Source organism: Cuculus canorus, chromosome 19 (assembly GCF_017976375.1).
Source record: "Cuculus canorus isolate bCucCan1 chromosome 19, bCucCan1.pri, whole genome shotgun sequence".
NCBI classification, from domain to species: Eukaryota; Metazoa; Chordata; class Aves; order Cuculiformes; family Cuculidae; genus Cuculus; species Cuculus canorus.
The window spans coordinates 4,420,925-4,441,073 of record NC_071419.1 but is presented as its reverse complement, the minus strand read 5'-3'; the positions used below and the strand labels follow the sequence as shown (position 1 = coordinate 4,441,073).

The 20,149-nt window shown below is 41.0% G+C and overlaps 2 protein-coding genes across 3 annotated transcripts; one reads left to right on the top strand and one right to left on the bottom strand.

The window, feature by feature from the left end:
• The first annotated feature begins 79 nt into the window (after positions 1-79).
• Positions 80-14,203, top strand: STKLD1 (serine/threonine kinase like domain containing 1). Of its 2 annotated transcripts, XM_009569619.2 has the most exons (19): positions 80-324; positions 796-891; positions 1,367-1,411; positions 2,667-2,741; positions 3,355-3,459; positions 3,662-3,732; positions 4,315-4,430; positions 4,917-5,029; positions 5,131-5,291; positions 5,745-5,875; positions 6,520-6,603; positions 7,868-7,984; positions 8,560-8,694; positions 9,575-9,703; positions 10,798-10,926; positions 11,808-11,936; positions 12,469-12,606; positions 12,908-12,987; positions 14,067-14,203. In XM_009569619.2, exons 1-19 carry the CDS (start codon positions 310-312, stop codon positions 14,130-14,132), a joined length of 1,935 nt encoding a protein of 644 aa, XP_009567914.2. In that variant the 5' UTR covers positions 80-309; the 3' UTR covers positions 14,133-14,203. The 2 variants fall into 2 exon arrangements, 1 of the variants encoding a protein (XP_009567914.2); XR_008453022.1 differs by having other exon boundaries at positions 12,469-12,987; positions 14,067-14,131.
• REXO4 (REX4 homolog, 3'-5' exonuclease) lies at positions 13,025-19,424 on the bottom strand. Its single transcript, XM_009569496.2, has 8 exons — positions 19,185-19,424; positions 18,195-18,550; positions 17,749-17,904; positions 17,340-17,533; positions 16,820-16,908; positions 16,296-16,370; positions 15,536-15,610; positions 13,025-14,789 (listed from the first exon to the last, which is right to left on the bottom strand). The coding sequence occupies exons 1-8, from the start codon at positions 19,356-19,358 to the stop codon at positions 14,688-14,690; spliced, it is 1,221 nt and encodes a 406-aa protein (XP_009567791.2). The 5' UTR covers positions 19,359-19,424; the 3' UTR covers positions 13,025-14,687.
• Positions 19,425-20,149: the final 725 nt, after the last annotated feature.

The following is a 20,149-nucleotide window of genomic DNA, read 5'->3' as shown; positions in this document are numbered from 1 at the left end:
GCGAGGAGAGGGGATGGACAGCGGTGAGGGGGGGGTTGTTCAGGGTGGGCGTGGTTACAATAGGCCCCGCCCCTTCCGGTTTACGCCTTTAAAAGGGGCGCACACTACCCACCCCCGTGAGAGCGTGTGGTGGTTGAGGGCTCGTGGGCGGTTTGGGGGTTTTATCCTCCCCCGTTCAGGAGATGTAATAGTGCCTTTTTTTTCCTTCTTTTTGCCTTTAAAGCATGGGCTCCCTATCTTGCTGGCACCTGCTATCGGTAGCTGAGTCGCTGCTCTGCACCTAAGGACCCAGCTGGGCCCTCTCTCGCTATGGAGAAATATAAGGTGGTGCCTGAGGAGCTGCAGCCCCTTAGGGGGTGTAGGTGGTCCTAAGGGGCACGTGTCGCTCTGGGGTGGGGGGTTTGGTTAGAGGAGGGTGGGGGTGGGGGTGGTGTAAGTAACCCAGGAGTAGTGTGTGAGCACGGGGAGTTAAGTGGCTGTGGAAGGGGGGCAGTTGGCTTCGAGGAGGGTGTGTGGCCTTGCTGTGGGTGTAAGGTGCTCTGAGGAAAAGGCTTGCATGGCCCTAGGGAGGGAAGTGCCAATGTATGAGTGGCCTTGGGGAGATAGGAATGTTGTAATCAGCAGGGGGAGGTCCCTGGAGGGGGAGGAGAGAGCCTGTGTGCTTCTTAAGAGCTGGGGTTCCTGTGGTCTTGTTGGAGCTCTGTGGAGGGTGTCAGTGGGAAGGTGGTTTGGAGGGATTTTCTGTCTCGGTTGTTCCACTCCTTGAAGCTTGAGCATCTCTCCTCTGTCCTGCAGGTGCTGGAGCAGCTCCAGCCAGGGGCACTGGGTACTATGCTGGTGGCTGAATTGGAAATAGAAAAGGGGGAAAAGAAGAAATACATAATAAAGCAGGTGAGGAGGTGCTACGAAAACAAGAGTCCGTTGGCATGTTTGTCATCTCCATGGTCCCCTCTGATGGTAACGGAGACAAACATTAGGCAACTTGGCCACCGGGTAAGAGTAGGCTTACATCTTACTGTGCTGCTGTTTGGAACTCAAAGATTATAATTAGTTTGCCAGAATATTGCAGCTAGAAGTGAGAAAAGGGGAGCAGCCTATATAGGACCATCCCATATGTTTTCACCTTAGCTCGCTGCTGATTTGATAGTGCAGGAGAAGGAGCTGTCATGGACACATTTAAAGCACTATTTCTGGCCATCTGCCAGCAACAAGACTGCTCCAAACATTGGAGATGGGAGTCCTCATTGAAAACTTATGCCAATTCATACACAACTTGCAGTTCAAGTCATCTTGGCAGCATTGTTCTTGCTAAAAATTTACTTATCGCCTATACTACAATCTCATCCTTGTCTTTTAATTGGTGCAGGTTGAATGCATTGAAGAAAAGCAAGCAAATGAGGCCTTGAAGGAGGTATCAGTGCTGTTTTTCTTTACTACTTCATTTACAAAGACCAAAGCTTATCCTAACAAAGCCTTTTTTCTACAAGGATTAACTAAGTAAATAGTCAAGATGTAAATCAAGTAGGACTGTCTGGGGGGGGTCTTCTCCCTGCCCTCTGCTTGAGCTCAGGCCAGGATTTCATGTTAATTGTTCTTGTCTTTGGATATGTAGATTCAAATGGACAGAGATTCTTGGGTGATAGTCCTTGTATTTGTTCTGTGCTGAAGACAAAGAGCAAAGCTCATCCTTTTGGCCTTTAAACTTGGAGGACCTTGTCTGTTTATGGTTCCTTATTAGGAACTCAGATTCTAGTTAGCATGTTTCATAATTCAGAGTTGGACGTTTCTTGATGTCAGTGGTTTCACTGATATTCTTCCTTTGTTGTACTTTTTTCTGCAAATTTGTTCCCATCCATTGGGTAGGAAGTAACATCAGAATACTAACAAAATACCAAAATTTGTTTTGAGAATCTATGAAGTAGCACATGATGTATTAGCCTCACAGTGTCCAGTATGCAGGATATCTGCAGTTGAAAATTAGTATAAATGTCTGTGCTGAGGAGACCTCTTTGTGTTCTGAGACTGGTTTTACTGGTAGTTTAATTCAATTTTTCTGCTGATGTACATGACTCTTGAAATAAAGGCAGCAGTGCCAGCTGGGAGCATGGCTCTTAGTTTGTCTGTGCTGCCACAAACATAACTATAAGACAGCAAGTTAAAATTCTTATTACCTTTCACATCATCAGCAAATTTGCTGAAGTAATTTATAATTGTTTGAGCCCTACATGGAAATGATCTTCAAGGAGATAAGCATCTCGCTAGTATCATCATATTTTCTGAGGTTCAAGCTTGCTTAAGGGTTACTGGAAATAATGGCTATGTTAAAAAAATAATCTTAACTTTCATTTTCTTAGAAGTGTGTTCAGATTTGGATGTTAGGAACTGAAGGAGACTGTTTTACATATCATCTCCCTAAGGCTCAGTTCGTATCCTTGAATCTCAAGACTGTTGCAGCATTAAGTTGAGTAGAGCCTTACTGAAGTATTTTCCTTAACTTGATAGTTCTGCATGCAGATGTGTAACAGAGCTTGCATGTAGAAAGAATTTAATCAGACATGTGATGTGAACCAGTCAGGAACTGGCTTAGGGTATTATTTGGGTTCTTTTTAATGGCAAAGATTCTGTGTAGCTGTAGAAAGCTCTCAGTTTTTTTTTATTCTGTGCAGGCAATGGATTTGCTGAAACTTCATCATCCAAATGTTTGTGCTTACAAGGAATTGTTTGTGACTTGGGATAATGAGGTGAGAATTGAATGGGATTGGTTAAATGGAAACACGTGGTTAATGCTGTAGGTGTGTAAGCACTTTTGCAGGCTAAAATTTTGGGGTAATTGTTGTAAGATTCTAAACAGTGGCTAATTGATTTAAAACAAGTTTGCTTTTTAAACTCCTGAATAAACAGGATGAAAAGCTGTGTAGATGCATGGATTGGAGTCCTCACATGGCAGTATTGTGTGCTGACTCAGCTTCTAACATGAATCACTGTAATCTGATTTTCACACCTGTTTGAAAGCCTTTGTCTAGGAGACTATAGGAAGCTGGAAGTCTTGACTTATTTATTTGGGCATCTTATTCAGTACTCTGGCAAAATTCGTGTTAATTTTTATGGACATATGTTTGATTTGAACTGTCCCAGATGGTTTCAGATAAGATGCTTGATTATGCAAACTTGCTATACTTTCAATAAAAGGAAGTAAATGTCTCCTCTGTGAGAGAGGTTAATCATCTCAGAACACCTTGGTATTGGTGAACATCAGGTCTACCAGTCAGGCCAGGTGCTTTGTTTTATCTCTCTTTCCAGATGTGTAATTACCTGCAAACAATTAGACAATTTTAGTGTAATGTTTTGTTACAGATATCGTCCCTGTTCCTTTGTCTGGTAATGCAGCACTTGGGCCAAGGAGATCTTTCATCTGTAATCAAGGAAAAGAGGCAGAAGTCGGAAAAAATAACAGACATGGTAAAAAGTACAGATGAGGCATTTGGTTGAACTGACAGTCTTGCTGCTTTTGTATTTCCTCTGTGTTCCCAGCCTCTCTAAGTCCTCCCCAAAATCTTCAAAGCATCGTGTTTTGCTGAAAGGTAGTTGTGGAAGCTACCTGCCAAAAGATATCTGGAAGTTACTCTGTTCATTACACATCCCTGTATATTCCCCTCAACAGGTGATTCTGAACTTCCTGGGACAGATGGTGGATGCTTTGTTTTATATACACCAACAAAATATTTTCCACAGGTGAGTAGAAATCTTGGGTTTTGATAGGTCACTGTTCTTTGCAGTGACGGGTGGTTCAGCACAGCTGTTTGCTCTGATGGTGTGAATCTTACTGTTCAGGAGGGAAGAAAAGGAGGCAGAAAGTCTGGATTTCATATGTAGCTTAGTTTTCAGTGACTTCTGAAGTGATCTATTTCTTAAGTTTTGTCTAGAATTAGCCAATGGAATGAGATGTTCTGGTGTTTTTTGAACGTGATAGAATTCCAATACTAATTTTAATATTAGAATATTGACAGTATCTTTTAATGCTAATGTAGATAATGTATACTTGTGTATCTAAGAACTGTTGCATTCTGTTCTGATAAATGAGTCACAATCAAATTTTAAAGCATTTCAAAGTAAAAGAAAATTGTTTTTCTGTTGATCACCATCTTTATATTTTAAACAAAACACAAAACCGAAACCATTCACTATCCCCATGACCCACTACACTCCAAAAAAAAAAATCCCCAATCCTTCTGATGAATAAAGATGCTGGGAATCTGTAGGTATGTATCATTGTACTCTAACTTCACAGGCTGATTGAAAATATTTGTGTTGCAGAAATCTCAAGCCATCAAACATACTTGTGACTGGTGAAACATCCTTCATGCTTGGTGACTTCAGTACAGAAACGCTTATGACAGATGAGATGAAATGGAAAATAAGAGTGGAAGAAAGTAGATATTTGTTTAACTGTATTTTTACTTTATTTTTAAAAGATTCAATTATGGTAATTATTTTTAGTCTGCAAGTGAAAAAGCAGCCAAAGAGGGAAAAACTTTCCTCCCCCTTCTCCATTTTACACTATTTGACCTCTAAGGTATAAATAGGATATTCATAGGCAGTTGCCTGCAGCATTAATCCTGTTTGCTCTTGAACACCATGGATACATCTGTGAGTCTTGGGACTCTGCAACAGATACAGTTGGGATACTTTTTAGCTGGTTACAGAACACAGAAACATCTTAGAAATTTGTTCATTATCTACAATGTGTTTTGTAGTCTGTGGTATGTATATCACCAGTAAAAAAAGTCACATCTTTGCAGAGTATCTCTAAATTATTTTTAGCCATAAAACAATTGCCTGCAGTTTATGCTTTTGCAATCAAAAGCTATGTATAGTACAATGTCAGCAATGTTGCCGTGTGATTCTTATTTCAACAGATAGCAAGTCTTGGATGGCTCCAGAAGCATTTGTGTTTTCTTTTACTGACAAATCTGACATCTGGTCTCTAGGCTGTGTTCTTCTTGACATGACAACCTGCTTTGTTCTGAATGTATGTAATAGTGCTTCATTACAGATTTAAAATGTCACAGGCCCACCAGGATATCTATAAATGAGCGTGTGAAAGCTCTACTGATACCGTGCTTTTTACAGGCACAAGAGATATCTTCACTACTGCAGGATATTAGAGAAGATACCAGCCATCTTGAGGGAATTCTGACACTAATGCGAACTGAAGATAATGACTCTTTGCCTTTATTTCCAATTTTATTTATGATGCTGCAGATTCAGCCCAGTGTGAGACCAGCAGCAAAGTGAGTTCCGGATGCTTTCTCTTTGTTTTTTTTGTCCTACACCCCACCTCCCTTCATAAAGCTGTGAATTAGCTACCGTGCGAAAGAGTGAGTCAAGGTTGCTGATCTACTGCCTTGACAAACTGTGTTATTAAAGTCAAAGACTTGATGTTCATTCAGAAGTGGGGATTCTGATAGGCGTAGGTGTCCTTTTCTTTTAAGAGTTGCATTATAAAATCATGTTTTACACAATTTTACAAGTGATTAACTTGAAGTACAAGCATGGCTTGCTCAACGTGAGCTCTTTCATTAGCCTTTTTGAAGTAAAGTGTGTACACTTTGTCAAAACTAATCCAGTCTTTGAAGAAGTATTTGCTCTTTTATAGAAAAATGAAACAAAGCCTGTAGAATTTTTCTTTTTGTAACTTGCTAGTTCTAACTAATTGGCACTGCTTTTGTCCTTTGTAATTCTAGGGATCTGATTGATGTTCCGTTTATTAAGGAATGCTTGACTGTTGCTCGTGCCTCTTCAGTAAATCTGAAAAAGTCCTTGCCTCCCAAAATAATAGATATATTCCTTGAGGGAGGAATCGAAAGTGTTCTAGGTAATAAGGAAAAGTTTAATGTAATGGTGACTTTCATAGGAAATAAGCCTGTGTGTTTTCCCGGTAGCATATATTCTACCTGAAAATGAATTATTGGACATTTATTTTAATTGACATAAAATGGGGTGCTGTTTGGAGGAAGGATCACTATGCACCCTTTTCTATAACCTCATAAGGTTACCAGCCATACTTACAGCACAACTTAAATGAGGTCAGAGATTGTTCTTCACAAAACTGGTGAGCCCCACTTGTTTTGTCTGATTTGTAGCTTTTTATCTTATTGACCAATTTATGCCAACAAAGGATCTGCTCCATTGTTTTCATTCTAAGAAGGGAATTCATTCTCTTACTCTGTAAAGACTATCAGAATAATGCATTTTAATGCATTTAAAGTTCCTACCTCTGCTCTGATTGAATATCCCAAAAGGTCCACAAAATACATAATCCCAAACCCACAGATGATAGAGATGAATTAGAACACCTTAGTGTTTAAATGTTTGATGCATTAGGGAGAGAGTTTTCAATTATCACAAGGTACATTAATTTCATCTATATGAATTCACATCTTACAGTAAATAGAGAACTTGAGTGCTTTTATAACTGTTTTTATCAAATAGTTAGAAGAATTTTCTTATTTTATGTAGAATCCATGCAGGCTTTCTGGGATATAGAAGAAGTACAAGCTAAAGCCTTTCAGCTTCTTGCCAGCTTTGTAAGAGAGAAGAGTGGTAAGTCATTATTTATTCTGCACTTCCCTTGCATTTTAAGGTAATAGGAAGAGGAAAAATAATTCTTATGACAATAAATGAGAATTGTTTGATTCCCGTTTCTCATTTTTGGAACACATTGGAATAGGCCACTCAAGGTGATTGTTTTGTAAATGATTTTGTTGAGTAGCAGAGGTGTTTTACTGGAGGAGTACTAGGAAAAAAATACTTAATACTATTTTAATAGGCAGCCAAGGTGAATTGGCCAGCTGACATTTGAAGAAGGTAATTCATATCAGTGTTGGGACAAGTTAGGGGTGATGCTATGAAAGTGATACAGTAAAAGGAAGCTACATGTGCCTAGTTGCTGTGTGTCTAGGAAAGCTGTGAGTGAAGACTCTGCAGATGCTGGGAGAAAATACACATTTTTCAGACTAATATTTCAGATAAAGATTAATATTTTCAAATCATCCTGTTTAATAAAACGCACTGCCATTTGATAACGATAGCACTTTGATGCTGGTACTAGCTTGTGTTAAAAACACAAGGGCTTTCATATCTGTAAGCATTAAGGAGAGAGAATAATTTTTTTCCTTAGTTACCTATATCTTTAACTGTTCCTGAGGGAAACCTTTACTCAGCGTAAAGTGGGCTTTGGTTATCTGTAACAGAGTGAATAGATCTTTCGTTTCTTGTTCAAGCCTCCTGACTGTACGTGGTCATGCACACATCTGGCTGACATGTTTGGCAGTTCCACACCATGGCTTACCGTAACCAATGATCAAATCTTTGAAGGTGATCAAAATGGATCCCTAAAACCTATCAACACTTTATGATCTATTTGTGGATTCACTGAATAGCTGCATTAGCTATTCCAAAAGCTCAGAGTCTGTAGAACTAGGAGACCTGGTGAAATATGTTCCTCCACAGCTTCTGAAAAGCATGGATTTAAGCTCATGCACAATGTTCTGCCCCATGACTTGCTGCATGACCCGTGAACAATGCCTGTGTGCCTTAATGAGGAACGTGCTGGCCACACTTAGCTTCCATAGCCTTCTGGCTTTCTTTCATAAGAGACATTTCCCACAGAGACTACAAAATTCACTCCGTATTGTTCCATCTATACTTGTGTTTTGCATTCAAGAATGTTTCTCTGCTATATCGCATCATCCACAGGGACTCAGATTTATTTGAAACTGCAACTCTAGTGTTTCGGAGCATAGATATCCACTGAGCATTCTAAGCTGTGTAACTGAATGTTGTCTCAAATTTCTTTTCCCCACAGCCTTGCCCTATCTGCTAAGGTTCACAGAGTTGATCAGTTTTGCCATGAAAACTCACGTAGATTCTCTCAAGCTGCAAGTAGATGGTTACAGTTTACTGCTTGAAATTCTTAGTCAAGGTACATGACAACTTATGAGACTTCCAACTTACGCTGGGTAATACAGCCTATCTCTTGTAAAATGTAGCAGATACAGTTCAAAATGGGCTCCGTACTGATTTTAGTGGTTAAATTTAATAGAGGAATTTAACTAGCTTTAAGTCTAGATTCTCATGGACTTTCTTTGAGACTGGCATACATGAATTATTAGTGTTAATTTTAAAATACAGGTTACTGATCTGAGGCTGCCAAGCTGGTTATGTAGGGTTTATTACTAGAGTGTATAAATAAGAGACCACAAGGCTTCTGGCATTTGAATTTCAAACCATAAAAGTACAGAATAATTTTTGGTCTCTTATGTGGTCCCTGCTATCATTTTCTTGGCAATTTACCCCAATAATACCTGATAAGGATACAAGCTTGAAAACAGTAAGAATTGTGTTTCAGGAAAAGAAAAATTAAAGTAACTTTTGGATATGTTACGTGAAGAAATTCTGTTAATTGAATGTGTTGCTTGTTATGACAGTGTTGGGAGGGTCTGACTTTGTTCAAAGCCACTAAAATATTTGTTCTGGTCAAATGTTTCTTTTTGACAGCTCTAGAACAGGATGTGGTGATGGCCCTGGGTGAGAATGTGGCCAGCTCTCTGCTAGAGTCAGTGAGAAAACACGCTGAAAATGAAGAGCTACTTTTACTGGCTTGCACGTTACTGATGATGATGTCAGCCAGCGGTGGGTCACCTTGCTCATGTGTGGGGAATATTCTCCTACTTTTATAGTCTTATCCAAGATATAATGCGGACTCGTTACTTCACTGAGATGTGGCTGTCTGTAGGTATTTAGTCAATCTTACCAGTATTACCACTATTAGATATTGGTAATATAACACTCCTGAAAGTATAAGATAAGCTGCTGAGGCTTTGGTTGCTTACAGAATTGTGTTAAGAGTGGTCCTGTTTGATCTTGTTTTGGAAATAAGAATAAACTGAAAATGTTTGTGCTTGGGAAAATGAGAGCATAGAACCTGGATTCCTTTTTTTGGCTGTGCCATGGTGACTTGAAACAATTCTATCTAATTTCTATACTTTGGATTTTCTCCTGAGACTGCTAAATTTTTATAGTATGTTTTACCTGGTTTTGTGTCAATTCAACAGTTATCAGAAGACCTTTTCTAAATGGTTACAGAAGGATTTAGCAGCAAGAGGGTAATCTTAAAGTATTAAGTGTAATGTACAAATAAACTTACTGTCTAAGACCAAATTGTTTGTACATTCTTTCCTAACTTTGAAGCTGAGATAGATTGAATTGCTAAATTGCAAATACTTGAAAAACAGCAATTTATACCCTCTAGTTCTTCTTGCTCTGTAAATTTTAGATCTGTAGTGGAAAAAGTATGACTAAACATCCATTTGAAAGACTCGCTTGTGCTAAACTTAAGTGCATCTTACTAAAGATTTCGGTCTTTTTTTCTTGCTTTCCTTTGTTCAGCTGATGGTATCGTGTTACTGGTTTGTTATCACTGTTTAAATACAGCTAGCAGCGCTGTCTGTGAGGACAGTGAGTGGGACAAAAGTACCAGATTCTATAGAATTTCTTTTTCTTTTCTTTTCAGAAGTTGCTGCAGAAAATCTAAGGAAAGTTGGAGTAATTCCAGACCTTCTGTCAGTTTTAACAAATTTTCTTCATAATGAGAAGATCTGCCTCTCTGGCTGCGGAGTCCTCTGGAGCTTAGCTGTGAGTGGTAAGTAGAACACAGCAAGTATTGTGCCTCAGTTCATGTGACTGAAAGGCAGCAGGTATTGTGCTTAATCGAGTTCAGACATTCCTGTTGCTGGAACTGGGTTTTTCTATGTTCTCCCTTTCTGGAGAGATGTCTCCACAGCACTGCTGGAATAACTTTGTGGTCCACAGTTAAATGAGAGTAAACAAACTAATGCAGGTTTTTCAGCAACACTTTTTGTGATAAGGTATCAAAGTCAAATCTTTACTGTTTAGGCCTGTTCATAGACTGTTCATACTGGCTTCTGAACAGACTGCCAGAAATGAAAGGAGCAGACAGTTTCTGGTTTGTCAGCTGTGTGGTTTTGCTTTGCTCTTAGCAGAGGGAGTGCCGTACAAACAGCATATGAGATTAGGTATTGGAATACCATTTGGAATTAATAGCATCTTATTTCTTTGTATCACACTTCCCTTGTCTAACTCAATATTTAGCCCAGTGCTGCCATCTCCTAGAGACTTGCTTTTCCAAAAGAACATATAATTGGCAAGGTGAGAAGTGTAGTCTTCCCATTGCCTTTGAACTAAACCAGAATCATCCCACAGTGTTGGATTTTTAGGGAATTTGTTTGTGGCATATTCTTGTATAGATGTGTGGTAGAGTCCAGAATGTTCACAGAGCACAGAATGTTCACAATCACACTTGGTGTGTTTTATTCCCTCTATGCAATAAACCACCCATTTGATTTATATGACCAGCTATAATAAATATCCATCCTGCAGGCCACATTCTTTCAAAACTGCTGTTATTTTTGGAGGTTTCCTGCTTTGATCCCCATACGTAATTTAAATGGTGAAGAAAACTAGTTCCTGGTGAACTTCAGTTTTCTGCAATAAATATTAGTACTTATTAGACCTGTAAAACTTGATATGACTTTGTATGTAGACTTTAAATGTCTTCCCTCTGCTGTTGTCCATGCTAAAATAATGTTGCATTACTCCAGTGCCATCACTCATTAACGTTTTGCTGATATAATTTTATATACAGCATGCTTATGATATTATTACTTGATGAAATAACTCAGCTTGATGCATTTCATTTTTGTTATGGTAATTCAGAGAATAATGTGGACCAAGCATTGCTGAGATGTGCTGTCCCTGTTACCTCTGCCATCCTTCAAGAGCATCTCCAGAATGGAACAGTTACGGAGTCTGCTTGCTTGGCTCTGTGGGCATTGTCACTCCAAGGTGTGTTTTCCCAGTCTTGTCCTTTGTGCACAGAAGAGGCTGATAAGCCAAACGCATCTGCCCGTCAGTGGCGGTTGCTGAAATACAGGCTGCTTGGCCTTAGAAGGCTCTGCAGATGGCAGCAGAGTTAGGAACTTGCATCTTCTCTTAACCAGTCTTCTGTGCACTTGCTCTAACCTTCCCTAATGAAGCTCTTTTTGACAAGCCGTAGCAATTGTATAACTGGATTCTGCTGGTGGGTGCTGTAATGGTGGCAGCTACAAGAACGTTGTTGTGCAGAGCATTTTCTGGTGTTTCTATTAAGACCGATAATCCGTTTCTTTTGCTTCTCGGAACACTATTAGTGTTGTGCAACATGAGCTGGGAGGTTTGGTTTTGTGCCATTTGCTTTGTAAATTGGGAACAATATTTCATATTAAAAAAATAGAATCCTTATCAGTGCACATGATAATTAAAAAGGAACATGTCCTTGCAGTCCTATTCTAATTTATTCCTCAAGAATATTGCCATATGCTTACCTGCTACCTTGCACTTATGTCATCATTCCCCTGGGAAGAGCAGTCAGACACCCTAAGCAGTCTCATTTCTAGAACTTGCCAGCAGAATGTGTGGACTATTCAGGACTCTCCATTCCTTTTGGCTTGGAGAATGAAAGGGGATCTCAATGTATCAGAACCTTCCTAGATGTCAGGATCAGCTCGTGGTAAGACTTTATTTGGCCTCTCTTACTGTAATGCAGGCTTTCACGTGCTTTCTTTAACTTTTATTGCATAATTAAAAAGTCATTTCAGAAATAGGAGGCAGAAGTTGAAATGCTGATGAGTGTTTTAAAGGCTTTTAAGTATATTCAAGTTTTGGGGGTCTGTGTGTGTTTTTTGAAGGTTGCTTAACTGAAGATGACTACGAGCCCACAACAGCACTTCTGCTGGATGCGCTGAGGATGAATCCAGAAAGACCAGCACTGGTGAAGAATGCCTGTCTGGCACTAGCAAGCCTTCTAAGGCTGTCTGGTAACATCCTGCGATTCTGTTTTTATTAATTGCAAATCAGCTCAGAAGTGGATGTTTCTTTCATTTCAAGAGTTTGTAGTGGGACTGGGACTGACATCTGCTCTGAGTTCATCTTTTCTGGCAGGACTGGAAGAGGAAATAGGGAAGTGAGAGGTGCAATTCTTTTCTTCCCGTGGACCTAGCATGCATGTATGAGAAGTATAGATCAGCACAATCTGATCTGTTAGGAACTGGAGAGTGTTTTGTTACTTATTTCGTGATGAGGTTTACAACTCTGTTAAGGGGTAGAGCTCAACCAGTGTGAAAACAGTAAACATGAAAATCACTTCATTGCATGACAGTGTTGGCTTCATGTATGATGTTCTATTTATTTCCTAAATATGCTTCACAGTAACTTTTAGGAAGGTTGAAAATAATGGACATGACTTCCTGGAAAAATATTGTATGTGTGCTAACTGGAGCTGGGGACTGGAAAACAGATAATGCAGCCTGCGGCTACCAGTTAGCCCAGCAGCATTTGTCTTCCTTTCAGAAATATCAGCTTTGAGATTTATAACGGATTCAAAAGGCAGTGGAATAAACCTGATCAATGATGCCTACCACCTTCACCTCGATGATCTGGAAGTGGTAGAAAGTATCTGCTTGCTGATTAATGAGATGGTTCAGTACGGTGAGATGGTGTTTGTCAAGTCCCTTCCTCTCCCCTACCTCCAAAAGACAGTAAAGTGTAACAGCAACTGCTCAGGGACATGTTCATTGCTCTCAGGAAAGACCTGCTATAAATCAGAAAAAGGAGGATTAATTGAACTGGGAGTTCATCCCCTTGTTCTTGAATAAATGCCTCTCTGTTATAGTGTTTTAACTCCACCTTATCTTGCCTTCTGTGAAGATATGTCCCCTCCCTGCTCTCCTTTAGCTCCTGCTGAAATCGTTGGCAGTTGTAGCCATGAATTATCCTGTTAATATTACAGATGAGGTTGTGATGGATATGCTGTCCCAGAAAATGGAAGAACTGCTGTCTGAAATAAAAAGCCATGTTCCGTCTAGCATGGTATGTAGAGGTCATTGCAACAAATAGTGGATGCTTAGTATATTATTTCTGGTTATGGATTTTATCATTCTTAAAGAACTGGAATTACACAGTGCAGACTTATGTGTATGTGGGGTAAAGAGTGAGTTTGTAGTATTAACTACTGAAAACAAGTAGTTGGCAGTTATTTGCTTTATGCTGTAGTTTTTTAATGCTATGTTCTGATTTCTTGTAACACTGCATTGTATTAATTTACTACCTTCTTCATACTAAACCAGGCTAAAAGGAATTCCTTTTAAAGGAATAAAGCATTAGTACATCCAGTTATTCTTGCACTATAAGCGACACCCTTAAAAACTAAAACAACAAAGCTAACAAAACAAATGCTGTGACAGTTTGCCTGAAGATTTAGCTTACATTACGTTCCAACAAGTAGTTAAACTGAAAAAACCTAACTGTTGAAACACTAGACGCAAACTTACTCAAGCTATTTAATGTGTTACAGGAGTATTTCCTTTGCAATGGCTTGCTGTCAAGAAACCAGTATACTAGTTTTTTCATTAATCCAATAAACCTGGTTCTTATAACTTAGCTCTTCTTAGCTATGCACTTAGCCTGCTTACATTATTTGTCTCAAGGACAGTTGCACACAAACTTGCTCTCCAGTGTCTCCTGCTGGCTTTGCCTGCACCATTTTAATGGACTCTGCAGCTGTAAGGTAGTGCAGAAAGAGTCACAGAAGAGAAGAAAGCTCCCTCTTCTGTTGTAAATGTAACTTGTTCCCTACATCCCTTGTTGGCAGACAGACAAGACCAGAACACTCTTGTTCTGCAATAGTGTGTAAACATAAAACTGCTAAACCTCCAAAACCCACTCCTCCTTACCTTCCAGTATCCATTTAGATTTAAATCGCAACATTTGTATTCAGTCCAATAATTACAGTTGCTTAGGATTTTAGAGTTAGACCCCACATGCTGAAACCACCACTCTCTTTAAAAGCCTATGTTAGACACAGCAGCTTTTTTATTAATAAAGGGATATAAAAATAAGTGAAGCAACAAGGTAATCCTGTTTGTGACAATTCTCATATTTCTCTCCAGGAGATAATGACCCTTGTGGATGCAATGCTTTTGAAACTTGCAGAAGTAAAAGAAAAACTTCCATAAGAATAAGACTTGTACCCTTCTGCTTCAGGTATAAAGGCTTGGATCCACCAGAAACACTTTAAAATAATTTTTCTCACCAGAAAAATTAATATTGGGCCATTAATAATATACAAACAGTTATATATTCTGTTTATTTAGATACCACAACTGTGAGACTAACAGCAATAATGAAGACTTCACCTTATGTTGTAGACTTCAAAATACTTGAAATAAAGATTTTAGTCTTGGGAGTTTCAGCAAAGGAGTGACAGTTTCTTCCTTCATCTGTTGTAATGTACACTTTTAACTTGGTGTATAGTTGCAGAAATTAACTGATGAAGTATTTCACAAATGCAGGCATCTGTTCAAGTCTTGTTTAGCACAGTAGTAGGTGTTAGACATAGCTACCATCCCAAAAGGGGATACCCGTGGGATTCTTGTATGGCAGCAGTCACCTACCAGGTTAGGAAGTACTGTCCCAATTAATTTTTATGAAGCTGAGTTCTCTCTAAATTTGCCCTGGAATGTGAGATGAAACCAGCAAATGCTGCAGGTACAAACATAGTGTAGAATAAGTTAACTTTTAGAACTTTTGTTGTTAAATTTATTCTTAACAGCAGCTTCCCATTTCTTTTTCTCTAAGGTGTAGAGTTTCATGGCTGCTTGCGCATCCTGAATCTAAAAGGGAACAGAACAAAAGGGTAGCTAAATGAAACATAGCTGACATGGTTTAAGAACGTTATTGTTAATAAGCAGCTAAGTCTTCTATCATTTTACTATATCCTTTCCGTTAATGTTTCATAATCTTTCTAGATATAGGTTCTGCGAGTAGTGGGCAGGGGATGAATGTGCATTCAACATGTGTGGCCCACCACAAGGCTATGCACTTTCCTTTCTGATCCTTGCTTGGAAAGCCCTAATGAAAAATCCACTCTTGACACAGTAGCTTGGAGCTACTCTCAACAACTAGCCCTGCTTTTTCAGTTCATTCCTCTTGTGTTATCCTCCTTTCTGTCGAAAGCAAAGAACTGCTGAAATTCAGTAGCAGGCTCTCAGTATTTTATCCAACCTGCCATAGCACAACACTGCACAATGCTGCTTTTTAAGGTAGGCAGTTGGTACTTGAGAATTACTTTTTTCCCTTGGTAATCTTAAAATAACAAGAATTAATATTTAAACAAGATACAGACGCCTTGTGCAAAAGCGGTTTATGGTAATAAGGAAATAATCCCAGTGGTGTGAGACACAACGGTAACTAAGCTTAGATGGCAGTCCTGCTGTGCTCTGGTGTGCGAGCAGAGCTTCTGAACTTGTATTGTGAGGCTAGAATGAAGGCTCAGCTTTCTAGATTGAACCCAGATCCTCGAGTTAATGTGCAGTACCATGTGGATCTACCCAAAAGTACATTCTGGTGAGATACGTACCGAGCAGTGCTCCGATGTCTGCACTTGAATATTTAGTAGCTTCTCACACAGCAGTTTCAGTGATGGCCGTGAATGCTAGAAAGAGAAAAGACAGTCATGCTGTCTCACATAACTTTATACATATATGTGTGTGTGTATATAGATATATAAAATACCATTTTAAGTGTATTCCTCACTGAATTACAACACATCTCAGCTTCCACTGATAAGCAAGGAAGAATAATTCATGAATTATGATTTATGCAGTTGCTGCTGAGAGGATTTGATTTATTACCATAACCCTAAGATTTATTTAGGATGCTTTCTTGTGAAAAAGAAAACCTGATTATATAGTTATGAAACTGAAAATATCTCCCTATAATCTGAACTGTTACTCCTGCAGTCCAAGCAGAAACTCGAAGCCATCTATTTTTTTTAACTCCCCATGAAAATTGTACCATAAGAAGATCCCATAAGCCTTAACTCTAAGTAGAACTGTACTGACTTATTTTCTTGTCCAGAAAAGCATTAAGAAGACTGCGTAAGTCCTAAAGAATGGGAGAGCCGCTGAATTTTGTGCACAGATATTACTGGTAACTAAGTTGTTGATGTATTTCAAACACCAAATAGATTAGTATTTTCAAAGGACAAAAAGCAGGCAGACAGGCATCCCTGTTCCAGGTAGGAAAGAAGGAACAGGGTCAGGTGGGGATGAGTGGAGGAGCGAGCCAGCTACCTGAGTGTCAGTTAAGTGAGGTGCACCTTCCCCTCAGTTTCTCACCTTGACTCTCTGCTTAAAAGGCTTGTATCTTTGTGTGTCACGTATCTTCTTCTTAGGATGATCAAGAAATAGAACCTAAAAGAAATTACATTCAGTCCAAAGTGTGCTACTGCTTGGAAAATTACACAGCTGAATATACAGCTTCCTGCTCTTCCCTTCCATCCATTATAAGGGATAGCTCAAAATCAAGAACAGGCAAGACCAAGATCACCCAGACACCAGCAGGATTCAAGAACCAGAGTCGTTCTTTGTATCCTGTTCTAGATAGTTCCCATTCTAGAAATGGGAATGAATCTGGAAGCACCACCCCAGAGTGTTCCTGCTGTGCTGGGTACAGCATGGCTTCAGACACCTGTCTCTGGTAATAGTTCTTGGTGTAGCATGAAAATGACAAGGAACTGAGGTTAACAGTGACAAAGCTGTAGTGACAAAGCTGCCAGGTGTCTTCCTCTGATCCAGGAAGACAGCTTAGAAGCTTAATCTTACTTTTTTGTCTTCAAAATTGGGAATCTGCAGCGATGTACCTTTAGATCATTGCATAAGGCATGTCCAACTAAAATCCTTCCATTCAGGATGTTGGCAACCTCCTTCTGGACGGTTTTAAAATCTTCACCTAAAAGTACCACACAAAGAAACGCTCTCCGTTAGCTGCACCATGCAACCAAGGAAGCTACAATGAAAACACTACCTTTTTTCTGGGAAAGCAATTGTATCCTTGGGACTGCAGCTGCACAAATCTGTGGAGTACACTAAATCCTCTGCTTGTTAGAGAGCACAGGGTGTTCCACAAAGAGCATAGCACTGAAATGAAATAAATCTGCTATTCCCATGCTATAATCTATAAACTAATTTCTCCTAGGGCATTAGTGACTGCTCCATAAAGCGTTTTTTGCGATTTTTCTTTGTGTTCACGCTTCATTTTATTTTCTGTTTCCCAAACTGGGTCTATAACGCTTCCAAGCTCAGCCAGCAAGGCTTCTGTGATGGCCTGGTAAATTCCCCCCCCCCCCACGTAAAGAACATTCTTGGAAATAAATGTCCTACCTGTTTTTATGTTCTCTGGGCGTATCCCACTAACAGCTGTTCTATAATCAGTCACCTCCTCTGTAGGCTTGACATACTTGTCATAAATGCACTTCCCAAACTGATTGACGATGGACACACGAGCCACGATACTGTCCTCACCCTTGGGTCCTACTCCCACCATCTCACAGTCCATGGCCACAGCTCGTGTCAGCCTAGAAGACAAAGGACAGCTTAGTGACACCTCTGTTTCAGGGACTCCACAGGGGGGTTCACAAGATTTATGCATTGATATGAATGGGGAAAATGCAGATTGTGTGTTAGCAGACGCAGGGAGACATCAGCTTATACTGTGCATCTGCAAATCACAGTTATTAGAAGATAATCTTGATGCCTCTGCTGCCCTCCCACCTGCTGCAATGCCACTCACCCTTCCGAAGCTTTTTCTTTAACCAGCACCTGCTCCAGAGACTGTTTGGATTGGTCTGTTTCAAGTCCCAAATTTCTTCGAGCAATCTTTGCTGCTTCAGGTCCTATTGCTGCTTCAATATCTTTTGGATCAACGTCATCAAACCAGATTTCAGCCCTGGTAAGTACAGGTTTAATTACACTTAATGGTCTTAAAGCAGTCTTACATCTTTATAGTGTTGGAAAAGTGTATCTATTTCTCTTAAATAGCTCTGTGAAAATTACTCCAGTACTGCCAGCTATACTGGTTTGTTGCTATAGGGGAGGAGGAGTAGGGGCAGCATGGAGCTTATTTCTCCCAAAATTTAGCCTAGAAAGCACACTTGTTTAGGATGTTCTGCTCTGTGCTCCTTAAGTACACCTCCCACAATAAATATTCCATACGTGTCTGATGCCTGAAGTACTCACTCTGTGGGTTGCTGCTCTGTATGTTCTTCAGCTTTCCTCCTCTTATGTTTTATATCACCTTTCTCTTTTAAAATATCATTCTTCTTCTTCGCTTTGCAGCCTTTTCCATTGCTTTTGGTGCCATTTAAATTCTTATCTGTTGTGACCTCCGTGGATTTTGGCTTTGACAAAGGAAGGCTGTCTTTAGCAGAACCACTGTCCGTTTTATTTGTGGATTTGGAATGTACCACATTCCCGTTGCCATTGACAGCTGCAACTTCTTGGCTTTTCCCTGCTTTGAGCAGCTGCTTCTTTTTGGTGGATGTTTGACATGTAGAGAGGGGCTTGTCAGAGCCATTTTCTTTTTGTTTCAGTAGCTAAAATGACAAGAAAGGGAAAACAGGATTATCTCCCCCTGTCTCTGACCCTGCCATGGCTCCCGAGGGCTCCTCCATGGCCTGGACGGGGTGTCCACCTGCAGCACTTTATTTATTGATACAAAATTATGATTTATTTCAAAAATCACCACATGTAAGGCGTGCCCACACTCAGGAACAGCTGCCTGGTAGCTCTTCCAACCCAAACTGTTCTATGATTCTATCTGCACTTGATTTAATAGCCTCAAGCTGTGCCAGAGGAGGTTCAGACTGGATATCATGAAAAAAAATTTCACAGCAAGGGTCATCGGGCACTGGTAGAGGCTGTCGGGGGGGCTGGTTGGGTCACTGTCCCTGGAGGTGTTTAAAAGACAGGCAGACGAGGTGCTCAGGGCCGTGGTTTGGTGGCAGGTAGGAATGGTTGAACTCGATGATCCCAGAGATCTTTTCCAACCTAGTGATTCTATGATCTCAATTTTTAAGGTCCCTTCCAACACCACCTATTGTCTGATTCTATCCCGTGGGAGGCTCGGCTGCCCCGTCTCTCCGGTACCGCGTTAAAGAGCATGCCCGCTTCTTACCCCCCCCAGTGCGCCTTAAGAAGTTTCTTCCCCCGATTTGAGGACACCCTCACCTCCTGCAGCGCCTTCCAGTTGGAGGAGAACTCCTGGGGGCTGCGGGGGGGAGCGGCCGGCGCGGCGGGACCCTGCGCTTCCCCGCCGCCAGCCTTCCTCCCTTTCCTCCTCCTCCTCTTCTTCTTCCTGTCCTCCCCGAGGCCCGCGGGCTCCGCCGCGCTCTGCTTCGCCATGCGGGTCCCCACCCGCCTGGGGACGCCGCTCGCCCGCCGGGGCCGTGCAGCCGCACACCGGCCCGGCGGGGAACAGCCGCCCGCGCTTTAGTTCCGGGGGCCGGAATGACCCGGGGGTGGAAACAAGGGGGACAGAGGGCTGAGCTGGGGGGGAAAGGGTGGGACATGACCCAGGGAGGGCCCAGCACGTGTTGGCTCCTTGTGGTGGGTTTAGTACGAGAAACATCAAAACAAGGGCCACGAAGATCATGGAATGGGTTGGAAAGGACCTTAAAATCCATCCAGTGCCACCCTCTGCGGTGGGCAGGAACACTTCCCACTGGATCAGGGCTCAGAGCCCCATCCAGCTTGGCCTGGAACACCTCCAGGGATGGGGCAGCCACCACTGCTCTGGGCAACCTGTGCTCACCACCCTCAAAGTGAAAGATTTCTTCTAATGTCTGGTCTAAATCTTCCCCCTTCCAATTTAAAGCCATTCCCCCTCATCCTGTCACTCTATGCCCTTGCAAAGAGCCCCTCCCCAGCTTTCTTGTATCCCCGCTTCAGGCACTGGAAGCTGCTCTGAGATGATCACCTCCGCTGTGAGGACAGGCTGAGAGAGTTGGGGTTGTTCAGCCTGGAGAAGGGAAGGCTCTGTGGAGACCTTAGAGCAGCTTCCAGTACCTGAAAGGGGCTCCAGGGAAGCTGTGGAGGGGGCTCTTTAGGAGGGTGTGTGGTGATAGGACAAGGGAGAATGGCTTTAAATTGAATGGCTTTAATTTAGATTTGACATTTGGAAGAAATTCTTTATG